Genomic DNA, 19,139 nt, shown 5'->3' with positions numbered 1-19,139 from the left:
AAAATTAATGTATGTGTATTGTCTTATGTGTCTTAGTGTTGGGAATGAGATTTGATGAAAAAGTAACGTGGAGTCTGATTCATGTTTCTTAATTACCGGCATCAGTTGCTGCGTGTTCATGTTTCTAGAGCTTAATACCTTAAAGTCATTGGATCTGTCTGTCTTTCAGACATGCACTTACTTTTAATCTTTTCCACATATTTCTGCTGACTAATGTTGCAATTTGATTATTAAAAAGTATTCCTTACTATCATTTTCTTATTACAATTGTCAAAGAGAAATCTTTAGGTTTATTAGGTATGCTTTTTCCTTATAACCAAATCTTTTACTGCATATTATATCAATTATGCCTGATGGAAGTAGAATAATATATATATGAGAATTTTCTACCTTCCATTTGGTTGATAATGAATCACTCTGGTAACTTCCTGATCGTTAAGATACGTATATTCGTAGCTGTTTTGTTTTTGAGTCTCATGTTTTATGCTGGGACCCACTCCCCTGATTTTCCACCTCGGAGAATTCCGTCTGTGTATGTTTTGTACATCTGTCACCGCGTGATGTATCTCCATGGTATTGGCAGATTATTCTGCAACATTAAACTACATCAATACAAATATTAATCAGTGTTGGGGGGAAAGAAAAAAATCCATTGTACATTTATCCATAATCCCCGCAATAGCTCAGCATGCATCAGTTCATGCTATGCCGCATTAACTGACAGTATATTTAATACATCGTTGTGTTTTACATATTACTGGATAGATTTTTACATCATTATGGAAATATGGGTAATGAAGATGAATGCAGACCCTGAATTTATTCAGATCTAGAAATATTAGAAATGCTATATTATTTGTGGACCAGTGCCAATATGGTGGTTAAGAAAAAAGAACAAATTCTAGATTTTGTGAGCAATTACTGGCAAATGGTTCCCCTGAAGTAAAGTGAGAAATAGCTCTTGTACATGTATTGTCCATTTCTACTTCAATATAACCAGGCCATTAGTCTCCATGGTTTTAACTGAAAAGTTCAGGAATAAGATCTTATTTTACAGGAGTGTCTGAGTTAATGAAGACAACAGATGTAAAAGCCCCCTCAGTAATAATGATTAGAAAACAATTAGTTTTGAAGGCAGCCTGTAACTGTAGAATAGATCCATACTAACTTCATTACAGACCTCATAACATGCATATTGTACTAGCCCTGATGACTAGGTAGTGAGAGAGTTTATGTAATGAATATGAGTCATTATTTCGTCTGTACTTTGTTTAATATCATGAATATATAGAGAGTACTTGGCTTGACCTTGAAAAATGTAAATACTTGCCAACACAATGCACATACCATACACAGTTGAGATGATTGTTTTCAAGTGTTTTATGTTTCTTTATAACTTTTGGCAATCCTGCATTAATGATGATAAAAATAGTGTATAATATACTGGTTAAGTGTAACATGTGTCTTTCAAGTCATCTGTTCGGTTATATAATTATGCCAGAATGTATTAATATAAAGAACAATAAGGTTTACATTTTTTGGTCACACTGGAATTTTATTTATTTTTTTCTTTTTTTTTCTATCTGCTTGATCATATAAGTTTTGACAAACATTCAGATATATCTTCTTGGATTTTAATATAACCACATTTAATTTCTACATCTTTTGATGTATGTGATGTATACACAATTTATTCCTCATTTGGCAGTGTAGCTAGACTCTGGTTACATATATATGTATAATAAATTATTGACACACACTTTAGGGGCTTCAATTACTTCTAAGGAAGTTTCAAGTAAACTCAAATATACATTGTTTCGTAAGGAAACTCAATAGATTGAAGGATTTATTTTAATTTCCTCCTATTGAATCTTGTTCAAGGCTAGCCAGTGTTATATATTACAATATACCATACAGAGTTGGCGAAAGACACCGGCCCGCCGGCGATCTCCGGTAAATTTCGTCTAAGTCCGATAGATTTTAGAACCACATCGGACACCGTGTCCGGTAGATTTTTTCAGAATAATCAATAGTAAAATAATCAAAGAAATGAAATAATGCATTATTTTTCAAAACTTGTTCATTTTTGGATGATAATATTGAAAATATTAAAAGTATTCAGGCAATTTAAATATTTTGGGGAATCAAAATAATATACCGGAACTTTCAACTTTAGTTTCTATGAAACGTTCATGTATATCCGGCAAGTGAACATGTGCTATGATGTGGTCAATTAAATGGACAGAGTCGGTAAAAAGAAAGTCGGTGACGAAAGCTGATACTGATAGCTCAAAAGAAAAAAAAATTAACAAAAAGAGTGAGAAGTTTAATCCAGAGTGGACTAAAAAAAGACAGTGGCTGAAGTATGACGACGATATGCATATGATGTTTTGTGTGCGATGCACGAATTTTATGGTTAAGTCCAGTGAATTATTGTTATTGATTGATGCATCTTAATTAAAATTCAGCTTTACATACTTCGTTTTTTTTTTTTTACATTTGGTCCGGCAAATTTTCAGTGTGTCCTGTAGTTTTTGTGATTTTTTGACAATCTGTAGGACACTGTGTCCGACAGATTTTTTACCTCTTTCGCCAACTCTGACCATATTAAATACAACAAAGCTAGTCAGTGATCTAATATTACAATACATCACATAAACAATAATTCTTTGAGATTTGTCAAAATTTTCCTCAATTTGTTGAACATATTAGTTGTTGATGGCTGCAGGGAGATCAGCACAAATTATTTTGTTATTTTCCTTGAGTTATCTTTCTTGCAATGAATGTTAGTACATTTAGCAAACATTGTATGCACTCTGAAGAGAAATGTCTCCAATGTCTCCATGTCTTACATTTTAATGCATGAAAAAACAGTTTTTTTGACACACCTACATAAAGGTCTCTCTACAGAAAATTAGGTGTTCTTGATGTTGAGAACATGAAAATATTAATTATTAAATTAGCATGCATGCAATTGTCACAAACATAATTGTTTATTACTTAAAATTTTCAGGTCCCTTTCTAAGGTTTTATCTTTCTTTCTCTGTCCATAAATTTAACTATCTAAGATGACATAACTTCTACATGTATGTGAAAGTTACCAGAGTTTTTTTTTTTTAATACCCCCGCTCCGAAGGAGAGGGGGGTATACTGTTTTACCCTTGTGTGTCTGTCTGTTTGTCTGTCCGTCTTTGTGTCTGTAACAAATTTTGGTAGCAGTTTTCTCAGCATCTACTCATTGCAGATGCTTGAAATTTTAGCACAATCTTTGTTTAGGCATGCCATATTGTGGGATTCATTTTTGTATGAATCCGATGTCAACTTCCTGTTTATCCGTGCGTCTGTCCGTACCATACTTAAAAAATTTTGGTCGTAGTTTTCTCAGCAACTACTCATCGCAGATAATTGAAATTTTAGCACAATCTTTGTTTAGGCATGCCATATGGTGGGATTTATTTTTGTACTAATCAGATGTCAACTTCCTGTTTATCCGTGCGTCTGTCCGCACCACATGTAACAAACTTTGGTCACAGTTTTCTCAGCAACTACTCATCACAGGTGCTTGAAATTTTAACACACTCTTTGTTTAGGCATGCCATATGGTGGGATTCATTTCTGTACGAATCTGATGTCAACTTCCTGTTTATCCGTGCATCTGTCCGTACCATACATAACAAATTTTGGTCGTAGTTTTCTCAGCAACTACTCATCGCAGATAATTGAAATTTTAACACACTCTTTGTTTAGGCATGCCATATGGTGGGATTCATTTCTGTACGAATCTGATGTCAACTTCCTGTTTATCTGTGCGTCTGTCCGTACCATACATAACAAATTTTGGTCACAGTTTTCTCAGCAACTACTCATTGCAGATGCTTGAAATTTTAATACAATCTTTGTTTAGGCATGCCATATCATGGGATTCATTTTTGGAACAAATCCAATGTCAACTTCCTGTTTATCTGTGCGTCTGTCCGAAACATACATAGCAAATTTTGGTCGTAGTTTTCTCAGCAACTACTTATCACAGATGCTTGAAATTTTAGCACAATCTTTGTTTAGGCATGCCATATGTTGTGATTCAGTTTTTACAAATCCGATGTCAATTTCCTGATTTTCACTGTCTTTGTCTATAACCGAACTTGTGTATTCACATCAGAGCGGGGGTATTATTAGTGAGCATTGGCTCACAGACTTTTTTTTTTGTCCAATCAAATTATTTGGTTCAGGTCTTTTCATCTGATTTAAAAAAGCATTCATATTAATTTTTTAACTTTGTAATCATATATTTTTTCGTAATTGTTTATCCTTTCGAAAGCAGGTATGTATTAAACCGGATATAAAAAATGGGTTCATATAGCCAAAGGAGATTTGCGGGACAACAGCCTCAACATAATTTGAAGTCATCTGAATTTTAGAACATATATTTGAAAAAATTAAATGATTTTTTTTCTCGGGAATTTACATGACCTTCATGCTTTTTAGAAAAAGTGCAGATTTAAACATGGTTTTATTCTATCTAAAAGTACAGATTAAAAATTGCAAAGTCTGAACGAAGAAATGCCATGTTGGCATGCTTACTTCAGTTTGGTTTTGTTGCAAATGATTATGATATAAGGCTGAATATAATATTAAAAAGTTCAGCAAAGGTCAGATCATTAATGAAAATAGTTTTTGCAAAACATGCAAACAATTTTCAGAGGTATCTTCTTTAGTGACAGTGTCCTTAGAGCTCTCACAAGCCCAAATGGCAAAATTGTTAAAATTGTGAAAATTAAAGAACAACAAATGCAATTAAATATTTATGTTTAAATTTATTTTCATTATTTTTTAAAAATCAAATTATGATGTATAGAAGCATAGCTGCTATACCTACTGAAACCAAAACCAGACTGCATTTTGACCCTCAACAATTCTCTTTGACTCCTGGATTTATTTCACAAGGCCACAATGGCCCTTGGTTTTCAAAGTTAGTGGAAACACTGAATGGTATCTTTCTAACCACTGCATGAGCTTTTATAATGTATTTACATTTTTTTGGTACATTCAGTGATCTATGCTTTGAACAAAAGTGGAAAAAAAATCCTTTTTAGCTCACCTGAGCTGAAAGCTCAAGTGAGCTTTTCTGATCACATGTTGTCCGGTGTCCGTCTGTCTGTTCATCCATATGTCTGTAAATGTTTCACATTTTCAACTTCTTCTCAATAACCACTGGGCCAATTTTAACCAGTTTTGGCACAAAGCATCCTTGGGTGAAGGAGAGTTAATTAATTGTTAAAATGAAGGGCCTGGCTCCCTTACAAGGGGAGATAATCAAGAAAAGACAAAAATAGGGTGGGGTCATTAAAAAATCTTCTTCTCAAGAACCACTGAGCTAAAAAGCTGAAACTTATATGAAAGTATCCTGGGGTAGTGTAGATTCTAAATTGTTCAAATCATGACCCCTGGGGTTGGGTGGGGCTAAAAAAGGATATCCAAGTTTTACATTGAAATATATAGGGAAAATCTTTAAACATTTTCTTCTCAAGAACCACTGGGCCAGAAAAGCTGAAATTTATATGGAAGCATCCTGGGGTAGTGTAGATTCTAAATTGTTCAAATCATGACCCCAAAGGGTAGGGTTGGGCCACAATGGGGAATCTAAGTTTTACATTGAAATATAAAGAAAAAAATCTTGAATAATCTTCTTCTCAAGAACCACTGGTCCAGAAAAACTGAAACTTAAGTGGAAGCTTCCTGGGGTAGTGTTAATTTGAAATTATTCAAACAATGACCCCTGGGGGGTAGGATTTGGCCACAGTAGGGAATCCAAGTTTTATATTGAAATAATTATAGCAAAAAATCTTGAAAAATCTTCTCAAAAACCACTGGGCCAGAAAAGCTGAAATTTATGTGGAAGCATCCTGGGATAGTGTGGATTCTAAATTGGTCAGATCATGACTCCCAGGGGTAGGGTGGTGCCACAATAGAGAATCAAAGTTTTACATTGAAATATACATAAAAAATCTTCTTCTCAAGAACCACTGGGCCAGAAAAGCTGAAACTTATGTGGAAGCTTTCTGAGGTAGTGTAGATTCTAAGTTGTTCAAATCATGATCCCCCCCACCCCCACCCTGGGTATGGTGGGGCCACAACATGTATAACAAGGAGGGAAATATAGTGAAGAAAAGCAGATTTAAAGTTACTCAGGTGAGTGTTGTGGCCCATAGGCCTCTTGTTTATCACATTTCTTTCCTTCCCTGTTTTATAAGAAGTTCAATTCATTTACCCAGTATTCAAAAAATATTGTATTGGATGTTTGGACTTGAATTACTTAACAAGTATAGGACCGGAAGTTACTGATCAGTACACAGTACTTATTTCTGCTATAATAAGACTTCTGACATTCCCCATTAATGTCTAGCTCAGGAAATTTTCACTATGTAAAATGTCTGCCCATTAGATGTGCAAATTGCATTGAGTTAATGAAGCAGTGAGAACTAAGTGACTTTGATTTTCTTTGCATGAGTATGAATTGTGCATGTGAAATAAACATCAAATAGACTGTATGAGTAGACCAATTCTTTGAACTAATGTCATTGTATAAACTCCAAGTACTGAGACAAAATACAGACACATTAAATTCCCTCCATTTTTTGTATGTGTTTAGATGAATTAATATTTCATTAGAAATATATGGAAAAAAGATTTATTTCAAAAGACTGAAGACTTAAATTTCCCTATTTGAGTGTCTTAAACAAAATTAATCAATATATTTCAATACAATACAAATTTCCTATCTGCAGACAAATTGAAATATATATAATATATATACATTAAAATTTACATAGCTGTTCAGCATATTTAAAGTTGCTTTAAGAAAATGGCAATTCCCCCAGTCTAATGCTTTATCATACGGTAATATCTTTGACAACATCACAGCATGATGTGTTTATTCAATATACCACTTTGTGATCTCAACATAAAAAAGGAAGTCTGAAAATTTCTTGTTTACAAGTTCAGTTTGAAAAGAAAGGATTTTCACTTATTTCAGCTCTAAATTTTCTATTTACTATAATGCATAGATCTATATAAATCATGGCTACTAATATGACTTAAAGGGTTTTCATGAAAAATGGTTGCTTGTGTATTTAAAGGATTTTGATGTACAAGGTTTTTAGCAGAGCTTCCTGGATTAATGAAGAGATGAAAGTCAAGCCTTGAATTAGAATACTTCATGTTTGTATGGAGTACAAAAGACTTCAAACAAACAGTTCTTAAGGAGGTTTTCTGAAGTTTACTTGTACAACATCTTTGGTTTAAAAAGAAACAGTTACAAACATGCAAGAAAAAAAATATATGCACAGCTTTCAAGCTTTATGAGAGAGTCAGTCCTCATACATGATTGTACAGTTCATTTGCTGGACCTCCTATTAGCACTAGTAATTAATATTGTTCTATGGCTAATTACTCCTTGTACACTTTGTCCAAGCACTGTTAATTACAGCAGGATTTATTGAATGACAATGGACACAAATTGACTTTTCATAATGGCCTCAGGACTTTATTTATATATTGCACTATTCATTAATATTATTAAAAAGTCATCAATACATTCTGTGATTGACAGGCTAGATAATTAACTAGCAGTAAATTGTTAAAGAAGAGGATTATCTCCCCATGTTTACTATGTCTTGTAACAATGAACATCTTAGATAAGCTCTCCTGCTCTCGGAGGGGTGTTAATTAGGTGGAATGCTTGACTGAGTATGGAGTGTTATCCTACAAGGTTAGGCCTGTCACCCCTAGCAGGGAATAATGGACTAGTCTTGGTCGTTTGATCGTGACCCAGAAAACAATCACATTGAGAAGACCAGGGGACTCAGTTATATGTTTACATTGTTACAGAGTGATAGGGACTTCAGTGTGTCAATGTGGAACTAGTTTTTTTTTTAATTTCCAACAGGAAATGATTCTGTAGCTGATACATAAGCATGTGTCAATAGAGAGAGCAGTCTGATGTTTATTGATCCGAGGGTAGTGTTTAAAAAAAAAATCACTCCTTCAGTATGCAACAGTTAATAAGCCATTTGTGTTAAACTCAAGAAAGATTTCTCATATATCGTTATGAGCAAGTGATAATTGGAAGAAAGGTCTATTTGATATTTACGGAATATTACCATGGCTTCCTTGGGAAGCCTTCCTATGGATAATCGACAGTTATATCTTAGTCGCCAAACATCTCTCAGGAGATCCAAACGCAAGTCCAGCGGATTTGGAGGCAGTAAGTATATAAGGCACCTCTAAACAGATTTCATCTGGAGTCTTATAGGAGGCTTACAGTTAATCGTAAAATATCTAAGTTGAAGTGAATTTCTGACGATATATGTTGAGGTATTGACAGAAATAATACATAAGAAAATAAATGTCATGTAATCAGAAACGGGGATTACACATGTATATAGTTCTAGGCATTGCATTGGGCACTTAGTTTGTGGACAGATTATGCAGAGAGGCGACCATCAAGAACTGGTTTTGATGGTTGTGACAGAGTATATTCCTGGCCTGTCTATGACAGTCTCTGTATATGTATATTCATTGTCAGACTTTATAGAGTCATACTCTGTCATGTAGAAGTCGCTGGAAGAGGCCCGCCAAACCCAATGCGTGGGGACTTTTAAATCAATCTTTATGAATGCTAGCTCTGTCTTCCTGAATATGTAGGCCATAATATAACCTGTAGAAAAATTATGTTTGGAAAGAATGAATGAACATTTAATAGTTAGGGTACATATTTATTATTCATTCAAGTTTGAAAAGTTTTCATTCATTGATTCACAGAGGTGTTCCTTATACACAGAGCATTTTTTATGGTAGATTGTGAACAAATGCCTGCATGTTACACTGTTATATAGAGGCTACAATTAACACAAGCTTGTTATCTAAAATGAGGATTTAAGGCATTAGAGAAAACAGATAGAACATCCACTTTAGCAGGAAATTAAGCACTTTATGAGATTGAGGCCCCATGCAGGGTGTAACGAGACTCAGGAGGGGGTTTCCTTAGTCATCAGAAAGGTACAGTTTGTATTATGTCGAGACACAGCTGGTATCACCCCCTTGGTGTTCTTATCCAGAAACCTGTAAGCAAGAATTACTGTGTTAAGTAAAATCTGTCTGTATTCTCGGAGTTGGACACTGGACAGGGCTGTTTTATATATATTTAGTACAAAGGGGAAGCAGTCCTTGATATAGCTACCTACTGGAGTTATATAGACTTTGGATCCGGAAATAGAAGTAATTCAAATACTGGAAGGAAAAGGGGATGGGGATTTTGACTACTTTTCACCACTCAACAAGTTTTTATAGATACATGTTTTACATGGCTGTTAGTTTGTGGGAAAAAGGAGAGGTATTCTAATAAAATGGACCCTCCATTATATACTTAAACTGAAATGCAGTATCATTATAAAAGGGAACAGATTTCAAAGTACATCACAAGATCAAGGGTGAATTAAGATGAACAAAAAAAAACTAGATTTCAAAGTACATCACAAAATCAAGGGTGAAATAAGGATGAACTAAAAAGTAATTATGACATTTCATAGAACGAGGCACTGACTCATTCAGAAATATTTAATATTTACTCCAAACATTTCTTCAACCATGCTTAGATTGTCTTAATTCGAGTGCTAGTTTTATGTACAAGTCTGAACGTAGGTGGAAAATATCGAAAAGGAAGGTCAGTTTCTTTACTACACGACAAGATTGACTAAGACGTGAGTGAAGTTGAGAGAATGTGTTTAATAAAAACAAGCTATAAAATTAAGGCTCTAGCTGACTCATTTTCAACTATACCACTTTTAATTTTTGCTTTTAAGGTCCTAGGATACCCAGAATTTGGAGAGAGTGTAGATTTTTTCGTTCCTTCTTGATTGTGTAGTTTTTAGGTTCAAATTAACTTGTTACATGGTAAAAATTAGAGTAGATGCATTCTGAGAGATTTCAATGCTTTTGAATTTCCATATAGATATAAAAGGAAAGATTTGGGGAGAATGACAAATTAAGGAGGGATTCTTCTCTTAAGAACACTTATTTCTTATATTTAAAAATCAATGAAATTTTCACAGAATCAAGAAGACAATATCACTAAGTGATGGTATCAGTTAGATTAAATTTGACCGTTTTATATTAGAGGCAAGGTCAGGTCAAGGTCAGTACCTTTTCCCTGGACATTAAGAATAAAAAATTACTGTTGCCAATCATGCGATGCCTACTTCTATTTTAATAAATTAAATGTTTTTCTTTTTGCATAAAGAGATATTACCATATAGGGTCTATAAGATGACATTACCAAATTGACATAAATAATTTAACTAAAATGGATATTGGCTAATCCGAATTTTCTCTATTTTTCTTAAAATTTTAAGATATTTTAGTTATTTTTATATGCCTCCTATATTTAAATTTTTCTTATTTTCACATATGGTAAAGTTGTCACATAAAGATACAAATTGATATAAAAACAAAGAGTTTTGACCGTTTACTAAGAGAGAAAAAACACTTTTTATGGATTTTTGGCTCAAATCTGAACTTAGATTGGAAGCTTTTAAAAGCTAACATAATTGAAGTTTGTTTGGAAAATCATATTTATTTCATATATTTCAAAACTTTAGTCCCTTATTATTAATTTAACTTACATTTAAAAATTTTCTCCAAGTCTTTGATTGTGTAAAAATTATAACTAAATTCATTGTTCTATAATTATTTTGAGAGGCAGAAAAGAAGATATTTTCATACGCCGCCATTCCGCCAAAAATATAGTCCCTGCTAGATTTCAAATTCAGTTTACCATTTCTATTTAAAGTTGTACAATTGTGATGAGGAAAGAAAAATATGATCTTTTAAATCTCTTACATCTAAATATATAAAACATATAAGCAAATATACTTTGAATATTTCATCTAGTCAGAAACCAGACAAGAATCCCTCCTTAAAGCTGGTTTAATGGGGAAATTTTGTGATAAATATGTGTTTTAGCAATAATTAGACCTGCACAATCTATTTTACAAATTTCGATCTCTAACATAATTTTTTGAATATCATATATGCTTAAATGGGAGCTGTTTATCATGTTTATAGGAGCTAGCTGTAAACTGTTAAATGAATTCAAGCAAATATACCTTGGGGCTGTTTTGTTCTTGCACAAGTTGTAAATCACGGATCATCATTGTGTGTGCGAGCTTTGATACATATTTTGGTCATTCATAATAAAAACAAACTTTTAAATGTTGACAGAATTACAAGATGATGCAATCCAGACAGAATTTTTAAAAGTTAGCCCTGTTAGTGTAGGTTATTTTAGACGAATTGCGAGGGTTTTAAGGATTAATTTGATTGTGTTTGAACAAAGGTGCTAATTCCTGGTGTTTTGGGAGCAGGACAATTTGATACCCGAGTTTAGAATTGGAATACGTGAATTGCCAGATTGTCACATGATTAAGTTGTATTGAGAGCCCTGTTCTTATAATGAATCTGTCTAGTCATGGATGAAATCATGTGTAAAAAATATAAGATAAGATAGCAATCTAATTCCTCTATCTTTTTTGGTGTGTTCATTTCAAAGAATTGCTGTGATCTTGTTGTAAATTAAAATTCGTAGGTGTGTGTTTAATTTACTTCAGAAATGCACTTCCTGTACAAGGAAGTATGCACCCAGTGCACATGGCCGTTATTTGAATTTATAGGCAGGTGCCCCGATAATGATAGATCTGTCTGTAACAAAGGTGCTACTGCAGGACTGTCTAAACCTGATTTGATAAATGATGCATAGAGTTCACTATTTATTATATTCCTATTATAAAGTTTTTTCATTCCCAAGTTACGCTCTTTCTGCAGTTGTGAGGGTTTAGTTTTATAATACAACAGAGAAACTGCATGAGTGTGTGCGTGCTGAATTTATTATTTTGCACAGACATGAAAAATGAACAGTCATCAATGTAATTGATTACGATAAGAAGAAAAGGGAGAAAAAACATTGACCTTGGTGTTGATCTGGGACTCATTTGTCAGACTGTTATCATGATATGAAGACAATCTATTTATCCCCCCTTGTTTTTATATCTGTTTGTATTAGTTTAGGTGTAATGAATGGTTACAGAGAGAGTGAACATTAAATGGAGGGAATCTGTTCCACTAATCTTGTACTCTACTGTTACATGTCTACATGCATTAGCTGTTTAGATGAGTGAAAGGTTTCACATAACCAGGTTACTGCACTTCTGTGCTTTATCTGAGTTATTAATCTGATTTCCTGACAAATAAATAAGCCTTCTCTAATTACACTCGGGCTTTTTAAGATTTTTCTATGGGAGAAAGAATTTTAAATATCTCGATTTCCATATGAAGGTCCTCTCAGTTCTTTTTAATATCATTTACAAATTAACTGTGCTGAGATTATTTTGTGTATGAGTACAATGTTGTGGATTCCATTCAAAATTATTGCAAGGATATCTTTTTCTACCAATTAAAACAGGATAAAAAACAAAATATAATCTTATTCTGAAACAGTGGGGTGCAAGACAACACATATATCAATGTTACTGAAAAGTGCAGATCACCAGTACAGGTGATAAATTTTTATTAATGTGTTGTGGTGCAGTAGTTGTAGTGCAGTAGTACAGTTCTTTCATGATCATAGGTCATGAGGCATACTATAAGTTTGTGTAAGTCAGCGGTAGATGGTAGTCACTGGCATGAGTCTGACTCAAAACTGACTCACCATGATCACAGGAAGACAATAGGGGGCACCTCGTAAACACAAATAACCTACAAAGGGAGAGAGATGTCTAACATCTTTATATAGATCTATCATATATTTCATTCTTTGGTTTGTTTTTTTCCATCAGTTCAAGTTAAGGCTGTGTAAATGTTGCAGGAAGGAAGAGCAATATGACTGAGTTATTTAAGGTTAAGGCTCCAGCATGTACTGTATTGCACAACACGACTAATTACCCGTAGATATGGTTAATTAGTATCTTTTCTGATGCCTGTATTTTTCCATATGAACCTTTCATATTTCTGTTTCGTTTTACACACTGTAAACTGAACATCTGACTTATAGTTACCCCCTAGTTGTGACCATGAATATTTGCCTACCTGTGGACTAGCTAAGCGACCAGGTGCAACAGATTTTTCCTCTCATACATCTACATCATATTAAGATTTTTCTTGATACTTCCCAGACCTAAGAAAATATTTGTTTGTATATACACTGTGTACAATCTTTATAACTAAATATACAGCCAGGCTAATTCCTTGTGAGTTATATCTATTGCCTACTTGACATCTGTCATAATATTTAACCCTCACATGAAGCTGAGAGAAATGGCTGAACTAATAATTGTTGTGAAGAAGCATATTAGATTTTCAGACTAAAGTTGTATTATTAACCGTCTACTTGTATCTCATATGATATATGATTTTCTGCCTTAAGTACAATTTTGTTTTAATTACTAGTTATAAGAAAAATACTTGGGAATCAATCAAGATGAAAGTTTTGATGTTTCTACAAAAACTGATGAAAGTTATGTTTCACAGAGTATTGAGAATGTACATCTATTAAAAAAAAAGTCTTAGCTCTTAATGACTATATATAGGCATTTTGACACATGGAATTGGTTGAGTTTTACAGTGAGAGAATTTATAATGCAGATACAAAGGGAGATAAATATGGATAGGCAAAATGCTCAAGATTTTAACACACTGTAACAGGACATTGGTCATGGATCATGGGGGGAATTTTAGATGGATACTCTTTCATTCTTTATTTTGTATGTGTCCTTAGTGTTTGTGCTTTATAAGAAGGTGTTAAAAGTAATTCAGAGGAATTGAAAGTTTTGTTTCTTTGTAAGATTGATCAACAACAGTAACTATAATAAATTATTGCATTGCAGAAAATTTTTTCATTTAATTTAAAATAAAATATGGCACATTTTCCTCATAACTTAAGAAATATAAGGTATGTGGCATGTGGGTGGAATAAAAAAAAAAGTTCTCCTGACCTATCTGGATTTTATGTTTTCCTGATATCAGAGGGTTTTTTTCCCTCAACCGCAGTACACATGCAATAAAAAAAATCTAGATCTATAGGAAATATCTGCTGTGGCTTCTTTAAAAATGAGAGTTTTAGTTTTGAAATCACAATCAAGAATTTATTTATTGAAATACTTGCAAACAGTAGATGGCATATCATTGATGAGATGACAAATACAAAGTGTAGTTGATGGAAATGTGCTTTTATTAATTTGCTGTTGGGAGAAGCACACAAATTGAATCTCAGTTGATTGAGGCAGAGCTGTACAAATCATCCCAGGGAAAATTAACACATGGATTCCTTGGCTGTTCTCATGACCTTCTGACCTTTGGGCAGATGAGCTGCTCTTTTTGGAGGGCTAATGACAGAAAAATGAAGAAATTCACAGCCTTGCAAACAAATTCAATAATTCTGAAAATTTCTTTTCTCTGGGCTGATCAGCCATGGTATTAGATCGAGGTCCTGAGAGTGAATTCATTTTTCTTCTTGCCTAGGAGGCTGTTTTCTTTCTTCCATACCAATAAACATGGGAATGCTTCACTGGATTGTTTATATGATGTATCTTTACATTTTGATCAGTAGTCATTAGTGGAATTGGAATGCAGTTCTTTTTTTATATAGAAATTAATAGTTCATGCAAATATCAAGCTACTTACAAGCACCCTCCTTTTAACAAAAACAACTACACAGAGGGGTCACTTCTGCTATTATGATTTGATAGCTGCCTTTCTATCTATCCTCTTAAATATTGTCTGAACTTTTTAGCATTTGTCATGCTTTTAATTTTAAATACTTGTTTGGAAATAAATGACAATTACTGATCATATACTCTATATATAACACTTACATTTATAAATACTAGCTAGCAAAGGGAACCAATCTTATTTTATTTCTTTCAAATCATTGGAAGTTGTAGCTATTGTGACTGCCCTTTTTGTTTTATTGAAAATAAAATAAAATTCCCAAGTGATAAACTTGAGATGTAATTTTCATCCCTGATTATAATGTCTCTCCTAGATAATCTTGATAGATGCCTTGCTTTGACACCCTCTTGGGATTAGTTTGGTGTGAAGAATTGCTTTTGTTTTGACGTATACCTGTGAATGTGTTTTACCTGTAAATGACATAGTCTTGTGAAATCTCTCAACTACCGGACAGATAGTTAGCTTTAGTAGACCAATGTTTACACCCCAGGGGGTGTATGACTTGTAAATTTGGGTAAGAGACAAGACATATGGAAAATTAATTTATTGTAGACTTTTTTTGTCAGTATAGATTGTCCATTGCATAGGGGGACTTCATTTTTGATTACCAGATATTTCCCCTGAAATATGATGTATGGTAAAAAAATGTTTAGGGTTTCTTTAATCATGTGTTGTAAGTTTGCCATATTGAATACAAACATGGCACTTGAACTTAATGTAAATTATTATAGTTACAAAGCTATTTAAAAACTCCGATTTGCTGTTTAAGCTGCCAATATCATCCCAGCTTTCATTATGTAATTTATATTTTAAATTTGAAAAAAAAAAATAGATTAAAATTTTGTACTGAAATATTGATTATACTTTTGGTGCAGTCTGAGGTTTGATAAGACATGTTGAAAAACCACACCCAGGCATCAAACAGAACGTGGCGATAATCTGCTGGGCCGGCTTCTTGCATTACTAGATGATTTACTTTTTTTAATGTCACTCAACTTTTTATTTGGATGACAGAATTAGATAAAATACACTGGTATAGGGTCAAATTAAGGCCATATTATAGTGAAGTCGACTTATTGATAAATGATAAAGGGGTCTTCAATTATTGACTATTGAGATATCAAGCACAAAATGGTCATGTTTGATGAGAAATGACTATCATTGGCTTTAATGTTGTGTTTGATGACAAGTTGTGTGTGTGTGACCACTTTATGTCCTGAGGAAGATTTTGTGAGATAACATGGCTGTAGTATAGAGTGTCTGTCTGCTCTGAGGGGTGGTGATAGACTTACGACCCTCCACTCGAGAGGGATTACATGCACTGTACCAGACTCAAACAGGAAAATATACTTTGTGGAAATAATTGTTTAATTAGAAGGAAGTTTTTGATGAGAACTTGGGTCTTCATAGCCTTAGGTGGATTGTACAATGATACTAATATTGTATGAAATATTGATTTACGAATTGCTGGAACTGTAGCCATTTAGTTGTTAAATAGTCTTTGTTTTCATCTGACTGCCATTGATGTACAGTGTGTTAGCTGTGTGTTCATTTTACTGGGTGTTAATTGGATTAGTACAGAGGCCCTGTCGCTGTTCACTGCTGTGGTACAGAGGTGGATATTTACTCTGGATCCCAGCGACACTGATGGCCATTTTGTTGATGTTTACTGAATCCGACATCTAACTGACACTTATCTTGAGATGAAGTATCAAGACATCAACGCCAAGAAGGGATACATTTCTCTGCGGTTTTACTAGGGAGGATATGAGGTTTACAGACATTTATAAACTTACACAAGTCCAGAAACATCCATCATAAGTGGAAAAGTTTGGAAGTGCATTTCGAAATACAGAGGATATTTCTTCATCAGCATTTATTTTTATGTTTTGAGTTTGAATGTGGAGGTTCTATATCCTTTTTTCTGTGTTATTATTCAGTATTGAATAATGTTCCCATGTGATATACAGACCAGGATGTTATAGAAGGCAGTGAGAGGGATTCACAAGATGTTCCTTGGCAGAGTGATAGGAAAACCTGGCTCGTAGTAGGAAAGCCCAGATAACAAAATGATTTGTGGGGAGATGTAAAAAGTCTTACTGATCAGAAATCATGATAAGATATTTCAGCTGCAACTGTACCGCTGCACTGAAATATTAAAATCTTCTAAGGATTGGGTAAACTCAGTGTCTGGGAAGTCAGAGAGAGAAACGTTGAGTGCTTACCAGTGTGTCATTCTATATTTCTTAGCTCTAAAGGTCCCAGGTCCTCATATACCAGACAGAGAGAGAATTTGGTTGTGTGGTTTTAATGCTGGAGATCGATTTCGATGGAGACGTGTGATATTGGGGCTAAATTACATTTGGAATTCATTCAATGTATATTGGGTTCATGTTGGTGAAGAAACAGAATTTTGGGGGAGAGAGGAGAGTTGATTTTCACTTTCTCTGAGTACTCCATCTGTGTGTACAGACTGTATGAGGAAGCAGTGTCAGGTTGGCAGGGAGTTCCACAGTCAATACATGATTAGCAGACAATGTTTACACTGTTGGAATGACTTTTCATTCACAATTGGCAGAGTGGATTATTCAATGAATGGACTCATCACTTCAGGCGTGAATTAAGTGTATTTTTACACCAGATGTATTGATTACCAAGTTTTTTAAAAAAAATTTTTATAAAAGTACACTGGATATCAGCTAGTTAATTAGCTAATTAACTGTAGTTAATTAGACTAAGTATGTGGTTTGCATTTTGAATTCTAAGCTGCTTGAAATTAATAAAAAAAAAAAATGCCGGCTCGTCAAAGGACCTCTTCTCTATTTGCGTGCACCCGGCCGATGGATGTAGATTTTGTCCCTGGGAGGATTAAGATCATTGGTAAGAGTGTTCTAGTTTATAAATAATGGACAAGTCTAGTGCCTCTGGCTGTCTTTAAATTTTTTTATTTTGTGTCCAGGGACAGTAAGACTGATATCACTTTTGTCCATAGATATACAATTTAGAGATTTAGAGCCTTTATAGTAATAGATCTAATGAGCCAAGTAAAAAGTCTTTTACACTTACTGGGGAATTATTTTAGAATAGTCTTAAAGTAAAATCTATATAAATGTACAACCAGGGCCTGGTAATTATAGTGTACTACATGGCATAGTAAACTGAAGGAATGTAGAGGTGTATGACTTGTGACCTTAGGATATACAAGGGTAGGAATATTTTGTGACCCTGAAACAAAGCCAGCTCTGTGTATCAGAAATATGATAGAGGAATGATTCACATCACGGATTACTGAACAATTTAAAAATAATATTTTTAGGTACGTTCCCCCACATGGAACACTAGTATTCCAAGGGCAGTGGTGCATTAGGCAAATATAGCTGAAAAAGAGAGTGAACAAATTTGAATTTTTATCCATCTTGTTACATTAAGTGTTGTAGATTATAAGTGATATATGTATATGAAATTTGATTCAGCAGATTCTTAAAGGCAATCTTATTTATTGTAAACATCAGATTTCACATCCGGCTACTGAGTCAATAGTTATTAAATATGTATTTTTAATTTTTATGTTGAAATGAGATAAGTTCTATTAATGAAGATATATGACAAACCTTTAGTCAGATACTTATCTATCCTGGGTATGATAAGATCAGAGGGATTTAGTACTTACAAGATGATGTGTTTTGTTTCTTGAAATTTGGCCAATTTTGAAGCCAGTTCTGTCTGTGACATACATCCGTGGTTAGCGCCCTTTATACAGTCTCCTATCACAAGTGCTGACAGAGGGATGGGCCTTAAACCTGATCTAATTTCTTATAAACTGATCTGGTTTAGATTTGACTGTGTCACTCACAAATCATGGATATCATATTGTCAGATTAATGAAATAAATAGCAGTAAGAATCGTTCCAAGATATTTAACTCTCATAAGAGATATTTTACTCTCTAAGGGACTGTAGCTAATTCTAATGTTGAGGGATTAGCTATCATGTAAATAGTATGTACATATAATCTGACAAAAAGAATAAGGTTTTGCTCATGGAAATGAAATTCTAGGAGATCAGATACCTCGATATGCTTCTAGGTCTTTTGTCTAAAACATCCGTACAACACTGATGTCAGTACATGTATTGTAGTCTCACTAGCTCATATTTAAGAAGATGTAACCTTGTACTTCCTGACTTGTAGATGATAGATCTGCTGCAAAATAAATTTAGAATATGAACTCCTTTTAATGAAGAGAGAGAATACTATATATATAGCATGTATTTAATACATCTGATTTACAGATAATATTCAGTGTGTGTGTTCTAGTGTTATACCAAAATGTTCCACTTTGAGAGAAAACACATTTCATTTGA

The 19,139-nt window shown here is 33.7% G+C and overlaps 1 protein-coding gene across 8 annotated transcripts in view; it reads left to right on the top strand.

The window, feature by feature from the left end:
- The window catches only part of LOC133195525 (SLIT-ROBO Rho GTPase-activating protein 1-like), a 48,435-nt gene that overhangs the window by 4,427 nt on the left and 24,869 nt on the right, over positions 1–19,139 (top strand). For 5 of the 8 annotated variants that reach the window (XM_061331393.1, XM_061331390.1, XM_061331391.1 and 2 more), the window contains exon 1: positions 8,085–8,263. The exons of 1 other annotated variant lie outside the window; for it this stretch is intronic. In XM_061331393.1, the coding sequence (XP_061187377.1) occupies positions 8,161–8,263 (103 nt within the window). In that variant the 5' untranslated portion in view covers positions 8,085–8,160. Of the gene's footprint in view, positions 1–8,084; positions 8,264–17,533; positions 17,659–19,139 lie in introns of those variants that run through there. 2 more of the 8 variants (XM_061331396.1, XM_061331394.1) reach the window with 1 other exon arrangement.

The sequence above is a fragment of the Saccostrea echinata genome, unplaced genomic scaffold (genome assembly GCF_033153115.1).
Source record: "Saccostrea echinata isolate AGI-Se365-2 ecotype Australia unplaced genomic scaffold, CSIRO_AGI_Sech_v1 ptg000029l, whole genome shotgun sequence".
In the NCBI taxonomy this organism is placed as follows: domain Eukaryota; kingdom Metazoa; phylum Mollusca; class Bivalvia; order Ostreida; family Ostreidae; genus Saccostrea; species Saccostrea echinata.
Note: the sequence above shows the minus strand (reverse complement) of the source record. Positions and strands in the feature narration are given on the sequence as shown.